Source organism: Andrographis paniculata, unplaced genomic scaffold (genome assembly GCF_009805555.1).
Source record: "Andrographis paniculata isolate CXL003 unplaced genomic scaffold, ASM980555v1 Contig70END, whole genome shotgun sequence".
Taxonomy (NCBI): Eukaryota; Viridiplantae; Streptophyta; class Magnoliopsida; order Lamiales; family Acanthaceae; genus Andrographis; species Andrographis paniculata.
Genome location: NW_026137607.1, coordinates 519,917 through 532,800, shown reverse-complemented (window position 1 = coordinate 532,800; position 12,884 = coordinate 519,917). Strand labels below are relative to the sequence as shown.

Here is a 12,884-nt window from a genome sequence, read left to right as displayed (position 1 = left end):
TAATATTATTTGTTAAATAAAAATAATAAATTTGTATGTATATAAAATTATTTATTATAAATTGATTATGCATGAGTTTACTGTATATTAAAAAAATAAAAATAGTTATATAATTATCCTAAATAAAGGAAGTAATAGTTTATAACATAAAATAATATTCTTTCACTTTCAACTCAATGTATGATTTTTAGTATTTTTGATCGTCTTATTAAAAAGTATTATTTTTTAATTATAGTAAAATAATTATATTTAAATATCAAAATATATCTGACTTTTACAAAACTATTTATTTCATTTGTACTTTCAAAGGCATTAATAGCAAAATCATCTTATACACTTCTATTAACCGATAAAATATTACTCTCTCTGTCTCAAACACTGTGCAATATTTGTGTTTGGTACGAGAATTTAGGTGGAAAGTATTAAGTATGGTAATTTGAGATAATTTGGATATTAAGTGATGTAATTTGAGAGAGAAAGAATTATTCGTTTTTTAGTGATGTGAAAGATAAAATGAAGTGTATATTAATATATTTATAAAAATATTATTAATTATTTCTAAATTTAAAAATGTTGCAGTGAGTTTGGAAAAAAAAAATATTGCAGAATATTTGAAATAGAGGGAGTATTATTTTAATTTACTAATAAAATAATAAAATAAAAAACTATATTGACTTGAAATTAAAAATATACATATACTTTTAAATTAAAATTATAAAATTTACACATTAAAAGTAATAATTATAAATTCACGTGCCAAAAGAATAAATATACTCTCTCCGTCCAACATATTTATATGTCTGCTTTGTAATACTTCATTTTTATTTTTTTTTCAAAACATAGATGATCTATTTTTTCATTTTTTATTTTTTTTTATTTCATAGAAAATATTTATTAATTTTAAATATACTTAACAAATATAAATTAATTTAATTAAATTTTTAATATCTTATACGTAGGATTTATTGAAAACTTATTTATGTTTATCTCTCTCATCATTTTTTATAGAATTAGTTTTAAGTTAATTATAAATAAATAAATAAATTTTTATTTATTTGCAGTATATAAAATTTTATTATCTATAGAATGATATATACATTTTATATATATTTCATTGAGATATAATTTTAAAAATATTTAAAATACCAACAACACCACTCTTATAAAAAATAATAAAATAATATTATAACCGATTATTAATAACCTACTAATCTATATTGTTTAAAATACTGTGTTTTTAACTAGATGGGTCATCTTACTCGAGACGGTGGAAATACAAAACAACGGCAGTTATTGTGTTGATTGAAGAAAAATTAGCGTAATGCAAATAATATACTCCCTCCGTCCCACTTAATTTGTCAATTCTTTTTATTTTCGTATGTCCCACATAATTTGTCATTTTCTGTTTTGGAATATAATTATACGTTTTAATCACATTTTAAAATTCATAATTTATTATTTTATTTTATTTTAAATGAACTATTTAGTCGCCTTGTGATGTTTTGTGCATATTACACTTCGACCTGACCCAACCTATCGAAACCCGGATCCCGTGCCCGCAGTTCGACCTGATTGAGTGATGAATTGGATGATGGGTTCGGTTGGCCTGAACCGCCCTGGACCGCCCTCAAACCGGTCCAAGGGGTCTTATATATATATACTGCTTCCCGGTTCACTGGACAGATCAATCCTCACTCCTTCACATCGCGATATTCACTCTCTGGAGCCCTAGCTTTCCCGACGAACGCGATCGACCTGTCTGGTGCATTCCGGCGAGTTTGGCCATCGGAACTTGAAGTTCATCCACTGTGGTTGTATTACAGCTTGTTCTAAAGCTGTTCATCGGTTTGATTTATCGATTCTGTGTTTATGAGCTGTTCGTGGTGTAATTGATTGTCCGCGATGATTTAGGCTTAGAATCTTGAGATTTCTTTCGATTAGGTTGTTAATCGCGCTGATTGTGCGTTTCTGTGGATGTTGGTAGTGTTTGGGTCGAGGTTGTGTGTAAGTGTTGCTAGTCGGTTGAAATATTGGGTAAACTGAGTCCGAACTCCTTCGATTAAGAAAGTATATAAAAGATTCGATGTTTCCTGTTTCATATGTGTTCGATTAGTTGTAAACTACAAGTATTAGATCCTAAATTTGAATTACACGCCTTAATCTTAATATGTAATTATTTTTATTAAATTATAATTAATTTTACTAATATAATTTTTAATTACTTACTAATTAAATAATAATTAAACTCTGTGACAAAAAATAAGACAATTTAAGTGGAACGGAGGTAAGTATAATGAAGAAAAATACGTGATATGTAAATAAAATTACTGAGTAGTTATGTTATGGTTTCTTTTTATATATATAAATTGTGTTGAAATTAACTATAATAGATATTGTATTTGACAATAATATGTATGGTATGTTCTATGTTAAAATAATACATATATAAGAGATAAACGAACTACATAATCGACGACATAATTTACTATTGATTTTAGCAAAAATATAAAAAAAAAAAATACACACACACATACAAATATATATTTTAATTTAAAACAATATATATTATTCCCCATAATAGATTATCTATTTTTCTATTTTAGTTCGTCTCGTAACAAAATATCTATTTTTTTACTAACTGGACTATTTACTTAACATTACAAATATCCTTACAACTTACAATATATTACACAAATATAATTACATTTATAACACACAATACTAATAAAATTATTTTAATCATTTCTACTTTATTCATACTACATCTCAATATAATACTAATATTTCTAAAATTTCATGAAAAAATAAATAGATACATAGTTATTGGATTGATGGAGTATATTACAGAACAAATTGTGGTTATTCCATCTTATATGCGTACACAATAACTAATCTCATATAAAAGAATTCTTTAAGTTACATGAATAATAAAATTATGAAAAAATTAAAAATAAAAATTGTATTAATCAAAATAATAGAATAAATAAATTGATCCGGACGAAACGGACATACTAAAGAATTGCATTACACCCCGAGACGATAATAAGAATCAATGAATAATTAAAATTAAAAAAAAAATCATAAAATCCACGTGGCAATGTATAATTAGTTTCCAGATCCGGGACTCGGACCGGATTTCTTAATCCCATCAAGGGTTAAGGAATGGCCATCTCCGCCGTGACTCGGACCGCCGGTTTTCATTCCTTCCAAATACAACTCTTCTAGAACCTTCTCGATCTCTCCCTCGATCTTCATCTTCCCCAACGGTCGACCTTCGCAGGGAACCACTGAACAAACCACCAAAATACAAACAACAACTACAACCACCAATCCGATTACCTTCAATTTCGCCATATCTTCTTCTTCTGAATAGTAATCTGTGATTTCCTGAGAGAATAATTGGACTCTGGAGAATTTATAGAGCTCATGATCAAAGGTGTGTAATTTTGACTGTGTAATTTTCAAAATTGGAGCATCCATCTGCTGCGGATTGGAATTTGGAACTTGGAAGTGATAATGGAAGAGTAAAAAAAGGGGAGTTTGAAATTGGGATGACCAAATTAATTTCAAGTCCCCAACTTTGAATTTCGTTTTAATTTCATGTGAATTTGTAGACTTTGTGTTGATGTGTCTTTATGTGGTTGGGAGAATTGTTTTGACGAGCGACTGGATAGATCTGGACCGTTGGTAGATCAAAATGGACGGTGGGGATCCCTCCGCCCGGCCGGCTTTGGCGGAACTGGTTTTGCTTCTGCGTCACGGTTCAAATGCTGCAATTTATGTTAGATTTTCTTCCACTATCGATATAGGCATGTTCTCGTTCCACCTATTATGATCGTATTGTTGTTTCTATCCGTCCCATATCTCATATTTTCTTTTTAAAAAAATGATTAAGCATCTTAATTTTATTTTAAATTATATAATTTAATTTTTTTTAATTTTAATTAAACTAATTATTCATCTTAATTTTAATATATAATAATTTAATTATAAATTAATTATTTTCACTAATATATTTCCTAATTATCTACTAACAAAAACATCCAATATGGGATGAAGGTACTACTATTTTTTATATATATGTTCGGTTACTATATTGATTAAGTCAAATTATTAGTAAATATCTATAAAAATAAAATATAGTATATTTTTAAATCACATATTATATAATAAAAAATATATAATAAGAAATAATAAAAAATAAATTAATAATTAATGACGAATTTTTAATCTTGTGGCACGGTCAACCCTATATGAGTAGGGTCATGGATGGATCTACATGGGTAGGGGGACGGTTGACCCCAATCCCCAAATATATATCACCTCTGTCCGGGCTCTAAAGCTTGCATTTACTTTATTTGTGTCAATATTTGAATATTAATTATTATATTAAAATATATTATAAATAAAAAAAAATATTTTTATTAGTATCTTATAATATTAATATAATAATATTTGTACAAAAATATTATAAAAATATTTTTAATATTAAGTACAATGACACAAAAAATAAATGTATTTCTTAGAGGCACACGGAGAGATTATTTTTTAGTATAAAAAAAATAATAAATAATTCTTTTCTAAAATATTTAATTTCTCACATATTTTTTTACCCAATTGTGACGAAATAAATTGAAAATGACAATATTGAAACGATAAAAAAGAAAACTAATATTTTGTCTTTTTAAAATTTAGAGTTGATTCTGTCACTGACTTTACTAGACTCTATAACACGTACATTGTAGCTACGTGAGCATAACATTAGTCTTGTGTGTGGTAGAGTGATATGAATGTATTGGCCTTAGTAAAACAACTTTAGATCAATCCTCCCTTGTATAAGTCTAACATGGATCCAAAAAAACATAAAAGATTTATATTGTAACATATTAAATACATAAGAAAATACAAAAGTTGCTGTTTACTTTCGCTTCGAAACACTTCGGATTGACGAGGTCTTATATGAGCGAAGTCTGAAATAATAAAAGGGAATCGAACTTCGACTCAATAGCAAAGTCCCCAAGCCTTGCTTGTTAGCCCAAAAGCAGGGTTCGAAAATATCGAACGAGATTCAACAATATCGAACAAAGCTCAACAACGTAAAACGAGCCCAAAAGCCCGTTATTTTGGAAATAAAAAGCTTCAAAAGCGAGCCCAATGATCATATTTAGCCCAAACCAAAGCTCTAACATGTGATTGACCTAGTCCAATAATTTTGATTCAAAAACTTAGTCAAAATTTACCCAATACTTGATTGACATTGCAAGTGAGAATAAAATGGAAGTAGTTGAAAGAGAAAAATCATTAGAGTTTGGTATCTAGCATGATATACAATAAGTTCATCCAAGGCTTTTAATTTTATTTCTTTTTAATGTTAATTGTGCTTATCGATCATAATTATGTATAGTTCCTTTAGTTGATTTGATTTGTATATTTGAAAATAAAAATTATGCAAGAAATTTTTTACAACTAAATATATATTAATATTATTAATTTTTATATAAATTATAAATATATATTATGCATATAATTAATTTATATATAAATAAAAATATCAAAAATAATCTTACACAATTTCAATAATTAATACTACCTCCGTCCCACATACCGTGTCTATGTATTTTATAAGGGGTATAATTAGTAGATAATTAAGAATGTATTAGTGAAAATAATTATCTTATAATATAAATAATTATAAATTAAGATTAAGATAACTAATTGGTTTAATTAAAATTTTTTAAAAAAATAAAATTAAAAAGTTTAAAATGAGATTAAAGTGTATAATCATTTTCCAAAAAATAAAAGTGACATGGTATGTGAGACAGACAGAAACGGCAACCTGGACATGGTATGTAGGACGGGGAGAGTAAAATATTATTCTCTCGGTTTGTTCAAAATGCATTACACATTTTACTTTTATTGTCTTATATTTCTTTATTTAGTAACAACATGTTCTATTACCTATTATTACAAATACATTTGGTTTAGTCCAAAATAACATCAAGTATCATTAAAATACAATATTTTTTAATATTCATGCAAAAGTTAAATATAACTTAAAAATATTACTGTATTATTATTTTTTTTATAACATAAAAAATTTCATAAATTATTTGACAAATGTATTTGTATAAGATAAATTAATAATCTGCAAATTAAGTTCAACAAAACAAATTATATTAAACAAAATAAATCATATGTAATAGACAAAACTTTGAACCTTTTAATTGTATGCATTTATAATTTATTTACAAATAAACACATCTTTATAATTTACTCTTTTTTTAAAAAAAAAAAAAGAAAAAAGTAAAAAGATCTTTATAATTTACTCTTATAACTGTCAGTGTGGCACAAAATAGCTCAGAAAAAGTAAAAGATGAAGGAAATGAACAGTGCTGGGGGTACCAAGGGCTCCACCTCCGTCTCCGCCGGCGCAACCGTCGACAAATCGATGAAGGAGGAAGACGTCGATTCCAGCCCCTTTCACGAAGGGGAAAAGGTCCTTGGTTTTCATGGCCCCTGCCTTTACGATGCCAAGGTAATAAATACGCCATGTTTTCTTTTAGCTATTCACCAACTAAATCATAAGAAACCCTAAGGTCTTTGATTCTGTGGAACTATTCTGTAATCACTATTTTTCTTCGGTGAGAAAGAACTACTCTTGTGTTTACGAGGAGTGTGGAATTTGATACACTCAAAATTCACTGAGAATCAAACAATTTACGCGATTCTGCGAAGAAAGTTAAACGATGAACCCAATTTCGTGTCTTTTGTTTGTAATTTGATTGTATCACTCCTGATTAACATCTATCTGAAGTTTTCCCCAATTTTGATTACCCTTATAAAGATCATCACATGACAAGATCTGCGAATTTACATAAAAAAAAAAAAAAAGGCCTTCAACTAATGGGTAACAGTTTCAGGTATCGATCAATTTTAAATTACATACTGTGATTGTTCTAACACTACGTACACTTGCCTTAATTTGTAGTGGATATCAGTTGTTAGTGCCAAAAGTTCATAAGCCCTCTGAAAATCTCTTCCATGGTGGTTTCCTTGTTGTTTTCAATTGTTTGAATTATGTTTTGGTAATGGGTGTGAATTTTATTACTTAACTTTGGCTTATTGATTTCATTACATCTTCTTTACTGTGGTGCTTTTGGTTTTGGTTACAAGATTCAAAAGGTTGAATTTCGTAAGGATGAATGGAGGTACTTTGTTCATTATCATGTAAGTATAGTCCCCGCATTTCTAGCGCCGTAGGTCTTGCATTGTTTTGTTTTATTCGGCATTCATTTCCATATTTACAAACTCAGTTGCATCTGTAAAGATGGTATGTGTGATTTATGGATATTTGGGGCTGCCGTGATTGACGCCTTAATTTTTTGTTTATCTTCAGGGATGGAACAAACAGTGAGTTCTTCTCCGCTCTATCTATTCTCAAAACATGATGTTTTGGAGCTTCAATTATCTTTTTCTATGAAGGGCAGTTCATTTATAATTCAAAGCTTTTTCTTGTGTTGCAATTACATTCACAGAGCCTTTTGATGTGGGTTTTCGGATTTAAAAAAAATAAGAAAACCTCTGCATTGGCAACTAAATTAATTCCTCCATATACAAAGTTTTTACAGATTTACGTCAATAGTTGTATCATGTTCCACTACTTTCAAATAGTTTTGATGTGTAAACTTTGATTCAATAATTGTGGTTCTGGAGCCAAAAATCTTGAATTTTCAAGCCATCAATGCCATTTGAGTACTTACTATTCCCTCGAACAAAATATACATATATATATATGTATATAGTGAAAAATTATGGGAATTTTATAATTTTGAATTTTATCTTCTTTTCTCTTTTACAGCTGGGACGAATGGCTCGGTGTTGACAGCCTTTTGAAACGTACTGAAGAGAATGTTCAGAAGCAAAAGGAGCTAAAAGAAATGCACTCAAGGCCTGGACGTCTATCACAAGATAAAACTAAAACTCCGGCCGGTGAGACTCATTTCTTAATACTAGTTGATAGAGTTGTTATCTGTCTCTTGATCAGTTACATTTTTTCCTTTTTCTCTATAAAGATGATCACTTTCAAAGGAAGCCTTGATGTCAGTGATATATTCCGATCATTAAACTCTTTTCTCTTTAATTGGATTTTGTCTGTTATAACGTAGAATTTACTATCCGTATTGCATAGAACTTTGCAGCAGTTACTGCGGAATGCTGCTTACAAATCAGGCGAATAGAAAAATGTCATCTTAAAATGGCAACGCCAAAAGGACACATTGATTCACCTAGGTTATAGTTACGGCTGCTGCGTAGAGTTGATTTACGTCTTTAAACCTTATGTTTTCTTTTTCTCCCTATAGTTATGAACTTTATTAATCGTTGCATATTTTTGTAATATCTCCCTTTATGTTAGATTGATCCATCTTGCGCTTTCGTTCCATCTATCTATGTTTGGTTGATATGTTTTCTTTTCCCGTCTGCCATCATAATCATGTTGCAAATCTTTTGCTCGAGGCTTCCGTCTTCCTGTGCTGATTTATGGATTGCAATGGTGATGCAGGGGTTAGAGGCAGGAAGCGGAAGAATGAAACCGTTGACAAAGTAGTGTTTTTTTCTGTACCTGTTTTATAATTCTTTTGTTGATATTTTGAACTGCAGAGGTCACACGTCTAAATATCGATATATTTTCTATTTTGGCTGTTATCTCGGAACAAAGATTTTATCTGTACATTTCTTTTGCGTCATAACTGATCAATATTGAAATCAGATCTCTATGCATTATGCAGCACATTCCAAATTCCCCACGTGTGGCCGGTTTACGTAACTGTCAGATTGAGTTTGTTTGTTTGGGGTTTTACGTCATGATTTTTCGAATCTTTATTTTGTAGGAGGTTGCTCCACCTGTCGAGAAGGTGAATATCCAAATTCCATCTACCTTGAAGAGACAACTGGTCGATGACCATGAATGCATAATACATCTCGGCAAGGTAAAATAAAAAATTAATTATACATAAATTTTAGAGGCGGACTATAACTGTATCGGCTTCATTACTATACTTCAACCCTGACTACTTAACAATCTAACGTAAATCTTTTTATCTGAAAAAACCTTTCTTGCAGCTTGTGAAGCTTCCTTGTTCTCCTAATGTTCATGAGATATTGAGCAAGTTTCTCGACTTCCAGATGAATAAAGATGGCATGTAAGTTGTGTGAGAAGCAATAATCGTACATTTTGGATGATAATCGAACGTTTCGATTGTGCACTTCTTCAAAACGGATCTTAATTTTTTCTCATCTATCTAATTTTTCTGTGGATGAAGAATAGTTGACCCGGTTGTAGAGGTCGTCGACGGGCTTCGCTCGTACTTCGACAAAGCATTACCCGTAATGCTTCTCTACAAACAGGAGCGCCGACAGTATCGAGAAGCGATCACCGATAATCTCTCCCCGTCCAGTGTCTACGGAGCTGAACATTTATTAAGACTCTTCGGTATGCTAAAATCTTTATTTAAAATTGTTTAATTCTTTTACGATGATATGAACGGTTAATTCATCGCGGTCAGTGAAATTGCCGGAGTTACTGTCGTGTATGCACATCGAAAAGGAAGCTTTAACCGAGCTGCAGCAACGATTGCATGATATTCTCAGGTACTCGATTTTTTATTGGATATTCGTAACCGTCGTTTGTGACGTCTGTCGTAATTGTTCGATTGTTTGGCGCAGGTTCCTCCAGAACAACCAATGTGCGTTTTTCCTTTCGAATTACGAGAAGCCGCCGTCATCGTCGTCGTCGTCGGACGGGTCTCCGACCACGGTCAAGCAAGAAGATGATAAATAAGTCGGAAATTGGAATAGAGAATGGTATTATTATGTAAGTAGTAGAAGTATCGTTTTGCATATGATATGTGATTGTGGTTACATATGTCTTGTTTGAATTTGGATTCTCATCATCGAAAACTCTACTTATGAATTAGCTCCTTGTATAGTTAGTTGTCTTTTTTTTTTTAATTTTTTTTTAATTTTTTTTTTAATTTTAATGACGTGGGAATCCGTGGCTGTTAATTTTCAAGTACTTTTTGGGTAAATTTTCAGTCGAACTTTTATTTGATACCTGGCGGGTCTTTTTTTTTTTTTTTTTTTATGACGTGAGAATTCGCAGCCTCTACCCGAAAGTGTGCATTGGGTAAACCCCCGACTGAATTTAATACCCTGCAAATCAGATCCGACGGAAAAGTTACACTAGGCTAACTATATGTGGCAAGTGACCTGAGGTGTCGGGGTTTGACCAGGTGGGTCTTTTTTGTTTTGTCTTGTTTTGGTCTTAGTGTTTTGTAGTCTCGGGAATCTGTCCCAACGTAAATTTTAAAAAATTGTATGATGTTTTTTTATATTTAAAAAAAAAAAAAAATCACACAAGGGAGATTCATGTTTTTTATGATTAAAAAAATATTTCTCATCACACTTGGGAGATTTTATTTAATATTTTTAAATTTTATTTAATATTTTTAAAAATATAAAAAGGCGCTACCAATAATTTTAGCCTAGGGTTCGAAATGAGAAATGATATTTGATCAAATACGTAATATAGCCGGTGGCAAATTTAAAAAAAATATTTTTATATTGGTAAATGAATTTAATGGGATAAATAGTGAAATACGATAAAGGTGATAATTTTTAATTATAGTTCAAATTAGTGCCAAATGGACCGGGCCCAATTTTATATCAAACCTAAGTCCTGTCACAGCCCAATTTTAAAATATTGATATTAATTATATTTTGTGTAATTTTTGTATTAAAAAAATAAATTGTATTAATATAAATCTATGCAATTATGATATAATGATATTTTTTTATTAATAATTAAGAATTTGAGCATTAAACATATAATCAATTTTCTATTTTATTATATATTAAAAAAAATATCTAAAACTTAAATTGTTTTGATAAATCGGTTTGGGCTAGACACAGGCCTGATTTTTCAACATGTAGGACTGATCCGGCCCGAAAATCTTTTGAGCTTAATTTTTTAGAGTAAAAATTAAAATTAATTAAAATAAAAACATGTTATTTTGTTTATAATAATTGAAAATATAACTAAATAATACTAATAATTTTGTTTATAATTATTTTGTTTATATATATATATATATATACATTGAATATACTGAAATATAAAATAAAAACAAATTTATAAAAGAATATGTTAAAACTTTCTAAAATGATCTAGTAGTTGAATTTTATACTATGCTTTTATAAATTAGAAAATGATAGTTTTAACTGAAATTGACTATTTAACTTTGAGAAATATTTAGAATATTAATTATTATTTTATTATATATATAAATAATAATGATTATTTTTTTGTCACACACAATTTCTCTTTGGCAATGTTAAGTTACAATGATTAAGAAATAATGTAATTAAATTTTTAATCGATTACAATTCGTTTTTTATTATTATTATTATTATTTTTCATTTTTTCTTCAATCGATTTAAATAGTTTTTCCCTAAATTTAATTATAGCATATAAAGGAAGGGACTATAATCATCATTTTATAAAAGTTATATAAGATAATAATTTCACCTAAATAAAATCCAAAATTGACATAAGCCTATATATAAACATAGTCATTAATTATTAAAAATATCATAAAATAATTGTCTAAACATTCTTCTAATTAGTCAAATATTAATATAAAATTTATCATACGACAAGTCAGCAAAATTTGTAAAATAAATGTACAAGCACAACCAATGAAATACTCCATCCGTCATGCAAATGTGTGTTCATTTGACCGGACACAGGTTTTATAAAAATGAGTAATAATTGTTACTTTTTTCTTTTATTGTAAAAAAATGTACAAAAATGTAATAATTTTTTACTTAAAAAGATAACGAAAATATTTTTCAATGACAAGCCAAAAAGGAAAATGAGCATAGATTTGAATGACGGAGGGAGTAATAAATATAATAGCATAATTTAATTCTTATTAGTATATATATGTGTTATTCATTAATTAATTTCCACACTGACATTAAAAGTATGAAATAATTATCTATTTATTTCATATTGATATTTGCAAGTTTTTTTTTTTTTTTTCCTCAACGCAAACACATTATTATTTAAAAAAATAAAAATAAAAAATAAATGCAAACAAATCCTAAAACCACATCATTAATTAAATCGGAAGCGTTGTTTCGATTAGTCCTAAAAGCATTATTTCCAAAAACACATTATTTATAAATTGCTTAAATATGGATTCATTTCGTAAATTAAATCTCACAAAATTAATATTCATTTATGTCTTTGTATATTCAATTTTAGATTTAGTAGATTTGGTCTTATCCATAAATTAGATTATTTAAATTTGAGTATATCGAGTATGTTTTGTATTGCCTATATATAGCCTCTTATTTTGATGATCGATAAGATAATTTTATTATTTTTTTCCAAAATTTCTCACATGTCTATTTCTTTAGTGCCGTAAATATAGCCTACAAACCTGTGTTCTCCGGGTACATTTAACCTGAATTGTACTCGGAGGTCTTGTGATTTTGAGATCATGCATTTGCAAGCCTGTCTTTTTGCAAATCTGTCTCGTTTGCGATCTGTCATTTGTTCGCTGTCTGTCTGGTCCTGCGTGCAATCTAAAATTTGTCTGCAATCTGCATATGAAATCTATCTGCGATCAGTCTTCTATCTACCATATGTCCACTATCTGTCTTGTTGCCTGCGTACGATCTGTCATCTGTCATTGTCTATTTGTTGCTTGCGTGCGATATGCCATCTTTCGTTGCTTGTTTGTTGCCGAAAATATGTCTACGATTTGTCATTTGTCTGCTGCTTGTCTATTGCCTGCGTGCGATCCGATATGTCCGATGTT

At 29.1% G+C, this 12,884-nt stretch overlaps 1 protein-coding gene across 2 annotated transcripts; it reads left to right on the top strand.

The window, feature by feature from the left end:
- The first annotated feature begins 6,352 nt into the window (after window positions 1-6,352).
- Window positions 6,353-9,985, top strand: LOC127264529 (protein MRG1-like). Of its 2 annotated transcripts, XM_051294099.1 has the most exons (10): window positions 6,353-6,535; window positions 7,174-7,227; window positions 7,397-7,410; window positions 7,859-7,989; window positions 8,561-8,601; window positions 8,889-8,987; window positions 9,121-9,200; window positions 9,321-9,490; window positions 9,564-9,648; window positions 9,724-9,985. In XM_051294099.1, the coding sequence occupies exons 1-10, from the start codon at window positions 6,374-6,376 to the stop codon at window positions 9,836-9,838; spliced, it is 951 nt and encodes a 316-aa protein (XP_051150056.1). In that variant the 5' UTR covers window positions 6,353-6,373; the 3' UTR covers window positions 9,839-9,985. The 2 variants fall into 2 exon arrangements, with proteins under 2 accessions (XP_051150056.1, XP_051150057.1); XM_051294100.1 differs by lacking the exon at window positions 7,174-7,227.
- Window positions 9,986-12,884: the final 2,899 nt, after the last annotated feature.